Here is a 16,128-nt window from a genome sequence, read left to right as displayed (position 1 = left end):
TTGTTGAGCCAACCCTAGGAAAAGTATAGATGAGTTGTTTGATAGGTCATTTCCAGACAAAAATGCCCGATACTAACCACGCAAAGGGTTAGGATCTAGATGTCTAAAATTGTTTTATTATGATCCAACATGTTAAATATTATTGAAAGAATAGTCTTATATTGGCTAATTAAGAGAAAGATGAGTTTATAAGCAAGGAACACCGTCTCTATTGATTTGAGAAATTTTTTAATAATAAAAAGAAAATTTATGAAAGCTTATGCAAAGTGACAATATAATATCATAATAAAAGTCGGTAATTCCTAACATGGTATCATAATCATACCCTTAATTTAGCCATAGGAGAGGCTCAATAATTTGCTTTATTCCATCATTAAATTATTAATCGATTAAATTCAAATATCGTAAGAAATATTGAAATTTATGAAAATTTGATTCTGCCTTTTTTAAAATAGGTTAAGTTTATAACGGAATTGATTGATACGGAGCAACTCACCATCGACCCAATAAGGAAAGACAAAGATCTAAATAGTCTTAGATTACCCTAATTCGATCTCTAAGAATGAATATAAAAATATATTTAATAAAAATCGGAGCAAAAGATTATCTCGAAAGTTAAACTGTTTCTAGAATTTCACGAACCCTAGGGTGGATTTCATCTTCTTTAATCTCTCCTCTCTCGGTGTTTATCTGCATCAGTGATTCAGATAGGCTTAAAGCATGGTGAGCTTCTTCTTCATCATCTTCTCTTTGGTTTTGGTTCTTGTTTTTTGGTTTAACGCACAACGATCCGTAGATTTCTGCTGAAACACGATTACGGAGGTCGATTTTGGTGTCTTAATGATTGATATATGTACGTAGCTCTAGAGTGAGTTTCATCTTCATTAATCGCTTCTCCTTTTCTCTGTCTAAGCTTTATGTATGCAGGATTAACTTCTTTTTTATCTTTTCCTCGTTTTTGGTTTTGTTGGTTCACCGACTGATGATCCTCTGTTTCTATGTGGCGTTTGTCAAAGGTTTGCATTCAATCATTTGCTTCTTACTTTTCTATTTCCATTAATCGTCAGGATTCTGCTAAAGCAAGATTTCGGAGGTTGATTTTGATTTGAACTGGACAACCGACCAGTCTATGCTATGAGGTAAGCTTTATGAGTTTCTTTATGGGCCTCGCCTGACATATACGATATAGTCTCTGTTCAACACATTGCTATAAGAGTACTCTTTGACCGAGCGACAAAAGCTTTAAGTCAAACTTTTAATTTCAACGATGGAAGGACAAATTATCATTGTCAACGACCAAATCATTCAGATGCTCCTGAAGCTTAAATTTCTTGAGAAGTATAATCAAATTCTGTTTTATGAACAATCAGACCATTCACAACATCTAGTGAATCAGGTTTAGAGTGGGATTGGATGAATACACCATAGCTTGATCAACCCTTAACAGCGACTGCTTTAGCCATTCAGATGCTCCCAAAGCTTAAATATCTTGAACAGTTAGGTAAATTTCAAATTTATCAATAATCAAACTATTCACAACACTTAGTGAATTATGTTCAGGGTCAAATTGGGTGAATACTACGTAGCCATAACTAAACCAACCCCCTATAGCGATTGCTTTAGCCATTTGCACATTTAAAACATCATGTGCAAATTGAGTCATAATTGCAATTGTTTTCCCTAATGACTGTATCAAAGGCTGCATTTTGTAGATTTCCACTGAAGGCAGGGGCAGGATCAACATTGATTTTAAAGAAACCCTATGCTGGAGGTATTCACCTAAGATAATTCTTTGAGGACTTTTAAAAGTTGAAGCTTGAAACTTGATCTAGCCACACTCAGTATAATTCACAGCCCACTCGGGAAGGTTGCTTATGGTAAAAATGATTTCTGTTGGTCAATGTAACCCAAATGATATTGAGAACCATTGGAATCTTGAAGCATTTAGCCAAGTCAAGAAGCTACAATATTAAAGGGAGAGGATAAAATTGCTGTTAAAAGAGTGGTAAAATTGATGGTGGATAAACAATTGAAAATCTAGCCATGGACAGTCATATTATGAAGATGGGGGTCTTAACAGATCTGGATGAGGCAAATTTGTTTGATGTTGCTGTTGAAGTGGGCCCACATGTTATCATGGACGAAGAAGAAATTTCTGATGATGTCAGTGCTGATTCAGCTGATTCGGTTATGGAGTTCGATGTCTTTGATCTAGTATGGAGCAAGATACCGAGCTATCCCTGGTGGCCTGGGCAGATATGTGATCCAGCAGCTTCATCAATAAAAGCCATGAAATATTTTAGAACAGGCAAATATCTGATAGCATTTTTTGGGGATCATACATTTGCATGGAAAGAAGCAGCGATGATAAAACCATTTCAGGAATATTTTTTGGAGTTGCAGAATCAGAACAAATTGGAAAGTTTTCATCAGGCAATTGATTGTGCTTTGGAAGAGTTCTCCAGGCGAGTTGAGTTTAGCCTTGCCTGCTCTTGTTTATCAGAAGAAGTGTATTCCAAGCTCCAAACTCAAACACTTACTAATGCAGGAACCCCCAAGATGTTGAGTAAAAGAGTGGGCGGGGACAGCTTTCTTACTGCAGTATCTTTTGATCCAATGAAGCTTATTTACATTGTTAAGGAATTAGCCATGTCACCTTTTGGTGAAGCTGATAAGTTAGAACTAGTTCGTGCACGTGCTCAGTTGTTGGCGTTCAATCGGTGGAAGGGCTATGGTGAACTGCCCAAGTTTGATAAACACAATGTAGTGTTCAACGATATTGATCACATTTTAGATGTGAAAAACGATTATCAAAGTGAATCAATGGAGGATATAGGTATAGACATCAAACATGATGAAGCGGCCTTAAGTGGGGAATTGAAAACTCAAGACAACTCCGTTGGCAAGTGCATAGATAATTCTGAGCATTTAAAAGACTCTAGTACAAAGGGAACTTTTTTTCTGAATTCAATGGCCAAGGAGCCTGGTCGCAGCTGGAAGAAAAAACATAGATCTGAACAGAATGATGGCTATGAATTGAACTTGCATGCTTCAAGTACAAAAGATGAGGTATGTACTGGTATCAACATTCCAATAGCTCTTGTTGATTTTAGGAAGACTGGCCAAACGTGTAAAGTTGGAGATTCCATTCAAAAGGTTGCTGAATTGAATGAGTCGAATCCAATATTGAAGCACGAGGATGGAATATCTCTAAAAGTTGTTTCCAAGACGAGACGAGGCAGAAAGCGCATACAGGAGACTTCAGAACTAGTTTCTGGTGGGAACACTGGTAATAAGTTGACTAAGACAAAGAAAAGAATAAACATTTCAGCCTCAGTAAAAACATCTGAGTCTGAATTTATTAAGGACACTTATTGGACTGATAGATTAATCCAGGGAATAGCTGAAGATCGAGTATATTTTGAAAATCAAAATGAAAATATGGAGTCCCACGTTCAGACTCCAAGTGAAAGGGTCATCCATACCGGTGTGAATTCAACCAATCAAGATAAGCCTCACGAACATATGGAACCAGACTCGGAGAATAGTGTGGAGGATCCCTATCCCACAGCTCTGATTTTAACCTTTACAGATTTCGATTCCATTCCTTCAGAACCAAACTTGAATGATATCTTTAGAAAATATGGCCCTCTGTACGAGTCGAAGACTGAAGTAATGAAAAAAAGTAGACGAGCCAAAGTAGTTTTCAAGCGAACTGCTGATGCTGAAACAGCTTTCAGCAGTACTGGGAAATATAGCATTTTTGGAACTGCACTTATAGGTTACCGCCTAAAGTTCTTGCCTCCAGCCAAAGTTTCTTTGCGTCGGAGAGGGAGACCCAGAAAAGAGGCGAATCTAAAGAATGAACTGCTATCAACGTGAACTGCTACTGGTATTATACTACTTTTGCTTTAAGTGACGTCTGTTTTCACTTCACGTTGATAGTTTAACTTGTAAATAAGTATGAAATGGCTGATACTTATTTAATAGGCATGTTATAAATAAGTTTGTACATGCTATTTTCTGTCGATGGGCATATTGGAGAGAAGTTATGCCCTCATGGTCCGGTCCTTTGGATATTTAGATGTCACTTTTTTGTTTTGATACACAGATTTCTGCTCAAACGATAGCTTGGAGGCTGATTTGGCTTTGAACAAAGCAACCGATGGTCTGCACGCTATGGAGGTAAGATTTATGAGTTTTGTTCTCGAATCTCGCCTGAAATGAATTGTATAGTCACTGTTCTTGAGTTATGGTGGCTTGCTTCAAGGCAAGCCACTCAAGCGACCCCTCCTATAGCTTTATTCTTTACACAATTATAAACAAAAGGGTAAAAGAGACAGCATAGATTGTTGGTGGCTCCAAAACTCTTTTGTTTTAATATATACTTTAAAAGAAAACGCCTGTTGTTTCATATCCAATCACGTTGCAACATAAATCATAAATTTAAGATATGAATTTTAACAACTATTACGTATGCATTAGAATATGAATGACAAACAAACAATTACATTGGCTCATCCTGCAATTTTTCTTGACAAATATTTACCATAGAGATTAAAACAAAATAGTCTAATAGATGATGTGTGAGAAAATCTCCAAGCTAACACATCATTTACGTTGCTACCCATTAATGCATATGTTCTCGATTAAAAGGTTGAATTTTACCACTCCACTTGGAACTAAAAATGACATCTACCTAGCTGAGGGACCAAACAGAGTACTTGTTTCTGCAACACCTGTCTCAGCTTGACGAGGGGGCTTATTGCGAGCTGATTCCATGGCCAAACATTCCTTCAAATCGACCACAACTTGGCTCATACTTGGCCTGTCTTTAGATTTGGTAGATACACAAGACATTGCCACATCTACAGCTTTCCAAGCAGAGTTTATGTTGAAATCTTTCATTTTTGGGTCGATAATGGATCGAATGTCCCCTTGAGAAAGCAGCATATTGACCCAACTATAGATATGAATTACATTGCCTTCTCCTTCACCTCTTATCAAAGCTGGTTTTCCCGTAATGATCTCTAGAATAACCACTCCAAATCCAAAAACGTCACTTTTCTCGTTTAATTGGGACGTAGTGTAGTATCTACAACCAAGAATAAATAAAACACAAATATAAGAAGCTTTATCCTTCTCATTTAAGAAGCCTTTCTCATGGAAATCATGACATGGAATACGTATAACGATGAGAAGAAATGATGTGACAGTAAATGACTTACTCTGGATCAATGTATCCAAAAGTTCCGACCACATTTGTGGCTGTGACATGAGAGGCACCATTTTTTGTTACGAAAGCTCTTGTCAGCCCAAAATCCGACACTTTTGCCCGAAAATCGTTGTCCAATAATATGTTTGAAGATTTTACATCTCGATGAATCATTGCTGGTTTGATACCATAGTGAAGGTACTCCAATCCTACAAGGTTTATAAATGTCAAAACTTGAATCCATACGAAATGGGGAAATTCAAAACCATTTGATATTACAAACCTTGTGCTGAATCCAGCGCTATACGAAGTCTATCTTCCCACTTCAAAACCATTGATTTCCCACCTAGATATGCATAATAGAAGCATTTTCTTAAGAACTAGAAAGAACAAAAATGTTATCAAATCATTGATAGATGCCATACTTGAAATAAGAGATCCCAAGTTCCCTTTTCCCATGTATTCATAGATGAGTCCTTTCTTGGTTGATTCATCACAATATCCAACAAGTCCAGTCAAGTTTCTGTGATGGACTCTCAGGAGAAGGTCAACCTGCAGCATTTGACCCGTTTTCATTTCATGTTTTTTATTTCTAACTTTTTGTATTTCGAACAAGAAACCCGAAACATAAACGCTTTCGAACGTGATCTAAAAATGTGCATACCTCTGCTTCAAACTGATCATACCCTTGAACTGATTGAGGCGAAAGCATCTTAACAGCTACTTCAGTGGCATCGATTTTACCATAGTAGACTTTTCCAAAGCCACCTACTCCAAGCGTTCGTTCAAAATTGTTTGTAATTCTCAAGATATCCTCATAAGAATATGATCTTTTTGTTGTGCCCCATTGTTTTGCTTCTCCCAACACAGCACCTGAGGGAATGATTTCAATATAAAGAACACAGATTTTCGATTGTAAAATCATGCATTTTAAGTTTAATCTTACCTTGCTTTCTCTGTTTAGTCTTGATCCAGAAAATGGCACCTGAAATTAAGAACAAAAGAAGAACAAACCCACCAACTGATGCTACTACAGCTACAACTGGGTTGCTTTTTCCCTTCTTTTCACTTGGAGATGTACTGATGAACAGGTTTGGATTTTCGCCATAGCTATCAAAAGAAAAACCAAGTTGAAATACTAAATCTTAGAGACTAAAGTGTTAGTTTGATGAATGATTTGGGTACCTAAAGGATAAAGAACCATCATTGGAGCTTTGAATGAGTTGGGAAGGAATAACTCCAGAAAGGTTGTTTCTTTCTAAATTTCTGCAAATAGAGATCCAAACTGAGAGAACAATTATCAAAAGGATCTTAGAGAAATGACTTCTTATTGCACAAAAGTCACTTACAGGACCCTCAATGATGGCAATTGAGTGAGAAAATCAGGCACGCTTCCATTCAAGCTATTATTTGATAGATCCCTAAAACCAAACAATGAAAACATATGATCATCTGTTTTGGTCAATTGCTAATAAATTATATACCAACATACTTACAAAGTCTCCAGCGTTTTAAGACTTGCTATAATTTCTGATATTTCCCCTGTGAGTCCACTGGAGGATAAGTCCCTGATTTGCAGGTTCAGTCATTTTCGGTGAGAAAACTATACAAATGATAAGAAACAACCATGTCGGCCATCGTGACTGACCGACCATCTACTTAGGATTCATAATCTTAATCTTAATTCAGTCGTTGTCTTATGACCTGCCTATCTATGATTTAGAGTCCCACCGAGTGGTTGTTTTATGGGTTTATGAGACTATGGTGACTGGCCACCTACTTTGTGAGATCCCACATCGGTTGGGAAGGAGAACGAAACATTTTTTATAAGAGTGTTGAAACCTCTCCCTAGCGAACGTGTTTTAAAAGTCGAGGGAAAGTCCAAAAGGAGAATATCTGCGAGCGGTGGGCTTGGGCCGTTACAAACGGTATAACAGTCAGACACTGGGCGTGGGCTAGCGAGGAGGCCGAGTCCCGAAGGGGGTAGACACGAGGCGTGTGCTAGCAAGGGCGCCAGGTCCCAAAGTGGGTAGATTGGGTGGGGGATCCCACATTGATTGAAGAAGTGAATGAGTGCCTGCGAGGAAGCTGAGCTCTGAAGGGGGGTGGACACGAGACGGTGCGCTAGCAAGGACGCTGGGTCTCGAAGGGGTGGATTAGGTGAGGGTTCTCAAATTGATTGGAAAAGGGAACAAGTGCTAGTAAGGACGCTGGGCCCTGAAGGAGGATGGATTGTGAGATCTTTCATCAGTTGGGGAAGAGAGCGAAACATTCTTTATAAGGATGTGGAAATATGTCTTTCCCTAGCCGTATTTTAAAAACATTTAGGAGAAGCTTGAAAAGGAATGTCTAACGAGGACAATATCCCTAGCGGTAGGTTTGGACCGTTACATGACTCTATAATCGTGAGGTTCTTACAAACAAATGTAGCTAGTTTAGTAGTGGTAAACAGAGCAGGAAGAAGTTGAGAAACTTACAAGGATGTGATTCTGGGAGGCTGGGAATCCACAAAGCTACAATTCAGACCTCGCCAAATAAGCTCTCTTGGGGCACAAGGATCCCCTTGCCAGTTTCTTCCAATACCATAAAACGCCTTGATATCCAAAATGCCCTCAACTGAAACATTTCAAAACCCATGTTTATACAACCAAATCAACATGAAAAACAACAAGGTTGGGGGGCGGCTCACCATCTTGCTGTTCGGTGGGAGATTGAGGGAAATCGATGACCCTGTAAATCTCAATGGCGTTGAGGAGAGGGGGATGAGTGGAATTAGGGGTTCTAACGAGGGCGAAATCGTAAATTCCGCCTGTGATGGGTTTGGTACTGTAGGAGACGAGTCCTTGTAAGTAAGGTAAGGAAAGTTGCCCATCGGTCCAGGGGTTCCCATTCAGCAATATGTTGAACACTCTGGACTCGTTGGGTTGAAGCTTCTGGATCTCTGTGAAATACATGTAGACGTAAAACCTGGTGGTATCATCCGGCGGAATCCAGTTGAATTCCATCGGAGCGGTGGCGTTTTTGGGCGTCGCGGCGGAGGTCATCACCGGCTGAGGAGGTAAGAAGGAGGCGGGGTCGTTGGTGTCTATGGTCTCGGTTGTGGTTAGCTTAGTCCATGCTGCGAGTGGAACCATGGCGTACCATATTCGATCATAAACATCGTCTTTGTACCTTCACAAATTAAACATTTTCAATCGATTTAATTTTATTTATTAGTCTAATTCTTCATCAAAATTTCCATCTATTCACTTAATGATTTAATTTTATTTATATATGATTGAAAAATGTCGAGAAACGAATAGGGTCGAGCTAGGTTGGGTGGGGAATTTTTTCTTTTATGTACAAACCTTAAATTTTAGATTTGGTTGAGTTAGTAAACCGAGCAACTTAAATAAATTCTACTACTCAAACTAACCAAACTATCTATTTTTAGGGTTAAAAATCCAACTATCTATTTTTTAATTATTTGAAAAAATCTTATACATTTAACTTGATGACTAAAATTTGGTAAATTTTAAATATTAACCCTTCATAAGTCATCAACATTACTAATATTTGGTTACAAATGTCCAATATTTATAACTTTCATAGTAATTAAAGGTTGGATTGTAATTGTATCGATTAGAATCTGACCACTAGAAATTGAGCAAAAGGCTGCAGAATTGGCCTATTTCTCGGGTACCAATTGAAGTTAAAAAAAAAAAAAATGAAGTTCAATACTTTCTCAATTCGTAGTCAGATGAATAAAACTGAAAAGAAAGAATTTTTTCCTTTTATAGACCATAGTAATAATATAACTTTACTCTGAATTTTTTTAGAATGTCAAAATTGCTCAGATTAAATGTCAACCATCAAATCAATACAATTTTTTTTTTCAAAATTTTAATTCAACCAAAATCCCGAGTAAACCTAATCAAACTCGATTTTTATAGTTTGGGGTGAGTAGTGCAAATTGATCTAATACGAGGCATATGAACACATCCGGCAAAAAAAAATTAATAATAATAATAAATAAATAAATAATTGCAAGATTAGAAGAAGAAATTGTAATGCGGCGGACCTGTAAGAAAGGTTTGCGGCAGAGCCGGCATCAAGGCGGAGAAAAGTGGCCAGCGATTCCGATCTCGTTTCATAAATGGAGTTTACCAAAGGCCTCAACTCCAACGCCGAGATGAACGGCGTTCCAGTCCCCGTATCAACCAAACAAACCTCCACCCAATCCCCCGATACCACGTGTATAATCTCATGATGCGCCGACGTGTTCATGCCCTCTAATTTCACAGAACTCCAAAAGTTTGGTCCAAAGTAGAGATCGAACTCAGGAACCTTTCCCTGCCCGTCGTAGTCCCCGTACAGAAAGCTTGCCCGAATCAAATACTTCGTCCCCGATTTCACTCTCACTCTGTAGCAATTCCTCGCCCCCTCCGGAAAGCTTCTTAAACTCCTTAGCTGTTCATACCGCGTGCTGCCTACGTACACCGACGATACGTTGTGGATTGTTCCGGTGCTTATGAATGCCGCGTCCGACTCGTAGTTTATGCTACTAATCGGCTCTATGTATCGAGTGTTCGGCGAAGTTCCACAGTCTAAGCTTATAAAACCTAATCATAAATTTATAAGTAAAAAATACATTTACAAAACTGTTGTTTATGTTCGAAGTGGACAATATTACTTACCTGACGGACTCTGGCCGGAAATCAAAGGCAAGAACACTGACGCGGAGAGAAGAGCTAAGAGGAACTTAGCGGCGGCGGGCATGGTTTGCTTTAACAATGCAAAGCCACCGAATGTTTATTTGGGATTTAAAATTATGTGATTGTTAATAAATAATGAAAATTAAATATTAACGGATTAAAAAAATAAATAAATAATCCGTACGGTGAATGCGCCTCATAGTCCAAATGTGGATCCAACACGCAAAAAATCGGCGATTTTCTACGTTCACTTTGCTTGTCGATGTCGGGGTCGTCGCCCAGAATTATTTCTAGAATTTAATTTAATTTACTTTTTTATTAAAAAATAAATAAATACTGGAGTCAACGTTTGTCAGAATATTTAATTATATATAGTTTTTTTAGCTTTGAAAAAGTCCATAAGAATTAAAAATAATGTTACAAAACCTAATAATATTAATTTCAACAATTAAATTTTAAGAAAAATAAAGAAAAAAATTATTAATTTCACTACTTAATCAAATTTAAAATTCGAACTCAATAAAATATTATTATTTTCGTCAATAAAGTATATTTTTTAAAATAAAAAATATAAGATTTTGAGTGTAGGTGAAAAAAAAATGAAAGAAAGAAAGAGGCAAGTGGGCAAGTAGGAGAGCCGCAATGTATGACATTGGCCACCAATGCCATAATAAGTTTTTCATTTATAGAACATACAAAATCCAAAGTCAAAGTCAACTCTCTCCAATTAGAATTTAGAACTATGTGCATTCTTTGATTTTGAATCCAATAATTTGTCACATTAGGAATCTAATAATTCCTCCGCCTTAGGTTAGAACGACACGACACGCAACTTATAAAATTATATATGGTTTAAATTTAGAGACCAAATAATAAGATTTGTGTTTGTAATTTTAGGGATTATAAACCCTTTATCCTTTAGTTTTTTGAGACACCAAAAATCTGATTTTAAATATTATGAATCATGGTTTTTTTTGTCTTTAGTTGATTTGATTTGTTTTTATTTTTAATAAGGTTGGCTGTTAGGACATATCAAAAACGCTATAAAAGGTCTACTATAGTCTTGGAGACCTTAGTTCTTGTTCCTGGTTCTGATTATTGGTTTTTGGTTCTTGTTTTTTTGTTTCCGAAAATACTCCCTAAGATTTAGGGTACAAGACATGAACTTGACAAACTATGTCCAAGGATTCATGCGTTCCAAGCAACACAGTCGTTTGGAGGTTTTCTTGTGTTTCCTACCATACAATTTAAAACCTACACCCAAAACTTCTTCTGTTCTAAATGGTGTGGTCCAAAACTTGTGTCCAAGACTTCTTATGTTCCAAGAGACGTTGTCAGAAAACTTATGCTCAAAGTTTCATATGTACCAAGTGACATTGTCTGAATACTTACGTTCAAGGTTTCATATGTTCCAAGCAGTGTACTCTAAAATTTGGACCCAAGGCTTCTCACACTTGAAGCGATCCGCAGTCTAAAACATAAATATCCTTATAGATAGGCCTTACTTCAAATCTTAAGTCGTTTGGAGGTTACTCTAAGGACTTTGAAATCTTACGTAATATCTTTAAAAATTCAGTTTCAAATTTCCTTTTTAATTCTCAATAATTTATTATTCCTAAATTCACATCTAATGAAGTAAATAATTTTAAAATATTTTAAATTTTTATTAGACATTAATAAATATAAATTTCAAAATTTAATATGAACTTTATGAATTTAAATTTTTAGACAAAGTTTTTGTAATATTTCTTCTATTTTTAATGATATGATAATATAGATATAGAAAATGTTGAATCTAGTATAGATATAGAATCTTTATCGAAAGATGTTCATTTTATTTGTAGGGCTCCGTCCTGAGATAGAGTGTGGAACATGAAGTCGACAAGATTATATTCCCCTCCTCGTCTCATACGAAAAATAGAAATTTTTTTAGAGAATCTTAAAGCACGAATCCGAGTAAAAATAAATAAAGAATTTGATGGAGATAAAAATGAAATAGGGAGTGGAGTTAGGGACGGGGAAGTCTATGAGCGTGGAGTGAGGATCAATTAATGAGATATTAAATAGGAAAAATAAATAGTGAGCGACATTAATTGGTGCTCTGCCAAGACTTTCAAGTCTACAAAGTGGGTCGTGACCAGGTCGTCGCGACCAAATTACGGGGAAAAAAGCCTTCAAATTGCTTCCATTTTGATATCCAAATCAGCATTACTCGCCGGAAAAAGATGAAAGACGACGTGGTAGTACCAGTTTTAGCATCGGCGGTTGGGTTGTTGGGGGCTCTTTTAATTGCACTGGCTCTTTTCTGGGTTATCAAAGCCTGCCGGAAACTAATTGCCCAGAAATATGAGTCGGTTCCGGTGGAGATGAAACCCCGGCGTTTTTCATATGAGGAGGTGGTGAAGATGACCCATAACTTCCACCGAGTCATTGGCAGAGGAGGATTTGGAAGCGTTTACCAAGGCCAAATCAACGGCGTTCCGGTTGCCGTGAAGGTGCATAGAGGAGCTCGTCTCACTCAATCTCAAAACGAGGTCCACCCACCTAACTATAATATATATATATATATATATATATATATATATATATATTTTTTTTTTAATATTGCTCAGAATTGTTTGGAAGAATAGTCTCGTATTAGCTAACTAAAAAATTATTAGTTTGTAAGTAGGTCTAATGAGAAAACCAAAAACCGTGAGTATCAAAATTTATTTTCAAATTAAACAATATCATAAAGTTGGTTGTTTCTAACGAGTCAACAATAAAATCCTCTCTAGCAAAAGAAGGGCTATAAAGTGTACGACCCATTAATTAAAGGATTATATTTACCGTCCCCCCTCGACCCACCCAAATTTCTACCTGACCTTGCTTACTTTTTAATTTATATTATAGATAAGTTTATGAGATATTATTGAAGTATACTGACATAATATCTACCACTTAGAAGTGTGAATAGATATGAAAATATTATTACTTAAGTAAACAATACGGAGTTAAGAATGAGGAAAATATTGACCATGTTTAAATAGGATATAAGCTACCACTAATACATAAATAAAATATAAACTAACTAAATCTTGAGAATAAAATAAAATATACTACTAATCAGATTATCTGAATATTAACTGATTACGAATATGTTGACTAACTCAAACTAGCGATAAGTTCTACTAAATTGTGTTAGTATACATCATGTCTTACATCGTTTTAATAAAAAAAAAATATTTAAAAGTAAAAATTATTAGAAAACAGTCTCGGTCCCCATGGAGAGAGGTGTACATCCAACTCGCTAAATCGACAACCTAACCCAACTCAACCTAAATGATAAATGTTGGGTTGGGTTTAAAAGAATTTTGAGTTTGGATAGTGTTTGTTTTTTGAAATTCGATCTGGGTTGATTTCGAAATTTAAATTATTGAATCAACCCGTGACCCAAAAACAAAGTTGGATTGTGAAAATTTTCGAGTTGAATTAGGTTATTAATCTACCAGGATACCAAAAAAAAAAAAAATCTATCATCCCATCCCAACCCAACGTGAACTACCGCCAACCATTTGTAATTTAGATTCATGTTTAAATTTTATTGGGTGCAGGTGATTTATCTCAGCAAAGTTCATCACAAAAATTTGATAAATCTGATTGGGTATTACGAAGATTCCACAACACGGGCAGTGGTTTATGAGTTCATAGCCAATGGAGACTTGAAGAACAATCTTACAGGTTCTATATATATATATATATATATATATATCTAAGCTTCAAACTGTGTTGTTATAGGAGATTTTAAAACTGTTGTTGTTGTTATTACAGGAAGTGCTTCAACCAAATTGTCATGGGAACGCAGACTTGGGATAGCCATTGGTTTGGCCCAAGCTTTGGATTACCTGCACGACGGTTGCCAGCCGCCGCTCATTCACAGGGACATTAAGAGCGCACACATCTTGTTGTGCGACAATTTTGAAGTGAAGCTTTGTGGGTTTGATTTGGCCGTCACCCTAACTCCATCCCACCACGGTCAATCTCATGTTTCCATTGATGTTGTAGGCACTTCCCGATACATCGACCCACAGTAAGAGAACCCCAACCATGATTAAGACTCCATTTTCACTCAAACACTATGCTTTAATGCTTTAACCTTTGCTGGGCTTTCCATTTGATAGGTATTGTGTATCGGGTAAGTTAACAAAAGGGAGCGATGTGTATGGGTTTGGAGTTGTTTTGATGGAAATAGTTACTGGAAAACAAGCAGGCCCAATTGGTGTTGATGGAGAATATGTGGGCTTGACTCAATGGGTTAGCTCCATGTTTGGTAAAGCCCAAGTTGGAAGCGTGGTTGATCCAAGGTTAGAAGGAAATTATGATGTGTGCTCGGTGGAGGAAGCACTCAAGATTGCAATGGCTTGTTCGTCCGAGAACACCCATGATCGACCGACCATGGGTGAGGTGGTAATCAAACTCAAACATTGCTTGCAATTGGAGACAGCTCGATCCAACCAAACCATTTCTGGCGGCTACACATAATTCATACCTCTTGTTTGTTTTATGTGTTAATGATTAGACTCTTCGTAAATTTAAAAATGTTATCGGTTGCTCGATATATAGCTTGAAAATTTAGAGTTTTATTAGATATAAATATTGGATGTGCTCCACTAGAGGACACAAATAAAATAAGAACAGTTGTTTTTGGAAAAGATTAGCTAGCAAAAGATCATCACTAGTCTAATGTAGTCAGACTCAGTAATTGTGTGAGCTCATTATCTAAATGGTTGGTTCCAAAGTTTTAGAAATCTAGATATTTTAGGAATATCATAGACAAACATACGGTCCACAGTGTCCTAAAGAGTGTCTTGTAATCTTTTCTTGATTCTGTTCTAATACAACAATATTTCCAACTTCTCGAGAAGCAAAAATGGAGCAAACCCTATGAATTAAAAGCCCGTATGATTCATCCTCACTTCTTTGGAACATTGGTTTTCGTGTGATTCGTGATTGGAACAACCTTAAGCCCATTCATGTCATAATCCATCTTCATTCTTACTCGACTTTTGCACAATATCTAAAAGATCAATGCTAAATTAGTATATTTTTCGCCACCCTACATTGAAATCGTCTATACTTTATAACCATAAATTACAATCCAAAAGTCCAAAAATGCTTACAAATCAAACTGATAGCCATCGTAGACTTTAGCTAGATAAAGCATCAATTCTTTAGTGTGTTCTTACCTAAAATTTTTACATAAAATTTGTACCAATTCTGTATAACTACTTCAATAAGAAAGTTTTATAATTCCCCAACAAATATGCATAATTTTGTTGGGTTTTCTAATTACTTTGAACCGATTTATTCTAAAGTGCTTACAATTTCAGTGAAGACTTAAGAGTCGTCGCCAGCCAAAGCATCATCGCTAATATGAATAGAAACATGATCGGTTTTGGGTGGATGATTGATAGCCAAAGCCCTTCCAATATCAATGGAAGCTTGAGAGTCGCGGTCGTCAAGATCATGATTGTCGTCAACCAAAATCGTGAGATCCAAAGCACTGGTATCTGTTAGAGGAACACGACTCCTAAATCTGGAAGTTGTTAGTATAGTTGTTAGTATAGTAATGTCACAACCTTACTATGAAGAGAGTAGGTTGTGACCCTCACGCCATGACAAGCAAAGGGGCGTCCCTCAAGAGACGCCCATCCGGCCAACTGTCACGGTCCTACATTCTTGACTGTGCGGCGTCGTGATCTATACATGCTCACGACCAGCCTTAAGGGGAATTAAGCCCCATTATATTTTTCGCCCCGGCTTTGTGGCTTCGTCGGACCTTAGGCGAGGTTTGCCTTCGCCAATCGAACATCGCTTGTGCGGAATCCAAGCTTGTTCAACCACACACGCCGCCTGTGCGTGTATGTTCAATCATCTGCGACACATCCGACTTGCCTCTACGCTAGGCCAACCCATTCGGCTCGACCTTGCCTCTGCTCGGGTCAAGGTCTCTCAATACAACGTCGCATCTCATCTTGCCACCTCGATCCCCATCGACAGGGTTCATATGTCTTGACGCCATCCCGAGTCTCGGGATGTCGTCGCTCATCATAACTCGTTCGGTCATGCCATCGAGAATGGGCCCACGTGTCGTTCATCTCATCGGGACTTCCCGAACATCCATCCATCCGGGTTCTATCGAGGCATAGGCCCTCCCGTGCCCATGCCGAGTCATTTGCG

General features: G+C 37.4%; 4 protein-coding genes across 10 annotated transcripts in view; 2 read left to right on the top strand and 2 right to left on the bottom strand.

Moving 5' to 3' along the window:
• Positions 1 to 579: 579 nt before the first annotated feature.
• LOC111457648 lies at positions 580 to 4,395 on the top strand. Of its 6 annotated transcripts, XM_023099974.1 has the most exons (4): positions 580 to 723; positions 1,068 to 1,139; positions 1,713 to 3,892; positions 4,112 to 4,395. In XM_023099974.1, exon 3 carries the CDS (start codon positions 2,044 to 2,046, stop codon positions 3,880 to 3,882), a length of 1,839 nt encoding a protein of 612 aa, XP_022955742.1. In that variant the 5' UTR covers positions 580 to 723; positions 1,068 to 1,139; positions 1,713 to 2,043; the 3' UTR covers positions 3,883 to 3,892; positions 4,112 to 4,395. The 6 variants fall into 6 exon arrangements, with proteins under 6 accessions (XP_022955742.1, XP_022955740.1, XP_022955741.1 ...); XM_023099972.1 differs by having other exon boundaries at positions 1,713 to 4,336; XM_023099973.1 differs by having other exon boundaries at positions 1,699 to 4,336.
• Positions 4,396 to 4,458: 63 nt separating this feature from the next.
• LOC111457647 (putative leucine-rich repeat receptor-like protein kinase At2g19210) lies at positions 4,459 to 9,996 on the bottom strand. The gene is made up of 13 exons (XM_023099971.1): positions 9,892 to 9,996; positions 9,276 to 9,816; positions 7,905 to 8,386; positions 7,693 to 7,831; positions 6,712 to 6,783; positions 6,565 to 6,636; positions 6,401 to 6,481; positions 6,162 to 6,325; positions 5,880 to 6,088; positions 5,641 to 5,767; positions 5,499 to 5,561; positions 5,229 to 5,424; positions 4,459 to 5,095 (listed from the first exon to the last, which is right to left on the bottom strand). Exons 1-13 carry the CDS (start codon positions 9,971 to 9,973, stop codon positions 4,696 to 4,698), a joined length of 2,628 nt encoding a protein of 875 aa, XP_022955739.1. The 5' UTR covers positions 9,974 to 9,996; the 3' UTR covers positions 4,459 to 4,695.
• Positions 9,997 to 12,063: 2,067 nt separating this feature from the next.
• Positions 12,064 to 14,927, top strand: LOC111457663 (probable LRR receptor-like serine/threonine-protein kinase At1g51880). Its single transcript, XM_023100004.1, has 4 exons — positions 12,064 to 12,443; positions 13,503 to 13,629; positions 13,720 to 13,978; positions 14,070 to 14,927. Exons 1-4 carry the CDS (start codon positions 12,135 to 12,137, stop codon positions 14,428 to 14,430), a joined length of 1,056 nt encoding a protein of 351 aa, XP_022955772.1. The 5' UTR covers positions 12,064 to 12,134; the 3' UTR covers positions 14,431 to 14,927.
• Positions 14,928 to 15,100: 173 nt separating this feature from the next.
• Positions 15,101 to 16,128, bottom strand: part of LOC111457665 — a 3,120-nt gene continuing 2,092 nt past the window's right edge. The window contains exon 3 of one of the 2 annotated variants that reach the window (XM_023100007.1): positions 15,101 to 15,453. In XM_023100007.1, coding sequence (XP_022955775.1) covers positions 15,286 to 15,453 — 168 coding nt within the window. In that variant the 3' untranslated portion in view covers positions 15,101 to 15,285. Of the gene's footprint in view, positions 15,459 to 16,128 lie in introns of both variants that reach the window. The other variant, XM_023100008.1, reaches the window with a different exon arrangement.

The sequence above is a fragment of the Cucurbita moschata genome, unplaced genomic scaffold (assembly GCF_002738365.1).
Source record: "Cucurbita moschata cultivar Rifu unplaced genomic scaffold, Cmos_1.0 Cmo_Scf00020, whole genome shotgun sequence".
NCBI classification, from domain to species: Eukaryota; Viridiplantae; Streptophyta; class Magnoliopsida; order Cucurbitales; family Cucurbitaceae; genus Cucurbita; species Cucurbita moschata.
The sequence above is the reverse complement of the archived record's forward strand: the minus strand, read 5'-3'. Positions and strand labels throughout refer to the sequence as shown.

Bases quoted from the DNA above. Each gene is read 5' to 3' on its own strand.
- LOC111457648 (XM_023099974.1), top strand. From the start codon at position 2,044: ATGGACAGTCATATTATGAAGATGGGGGTCTTAACAGATCTGGATGAG.
- LOC111457647 (XM_023099971.1), bottom strand. From the start codon at position 9,973: ATGCCCGCCGCCGCTAAGTTCCTCTTAGCTCTTCTCTCCGCGTCAGTG. The intron at 5,768-5,879 runs GTATGCACATTT...CAAATGCTGCAG, and splicing joins ATGATCAGTTTGAAGCAGAG to GTTGACCTTCTCCTGAGAGT. The intron at 5,096-5,228 runs GTAAGTCATTTA...TCTTGGTTGTAG, and splicing joins TTTGGATACATTGATCCAGA to ATACTACACTACGTCCCAAT.
- LOC111457663 (XM_023100004.1), top strand. From the start codon at position 12,135: ATGAAAGACGACGTGGTAGTACCAGTTTTAGCATCGGCGGTTGGGTTG. The intron at 13,630-13,719 runs GTTCTATATATA...TTGTTATTACAG, and splicing joins CTTGAAGAACAATCTTACAG to GAAGTGCTTCAACCAAATTG. The intron at 13,979-14,069 runs GTAAGAGAACCC...TCCATTTGATAG, and splicing joins TCCCGATACATCGACCCACA to GTATTGTGTATCGGGTAAGT.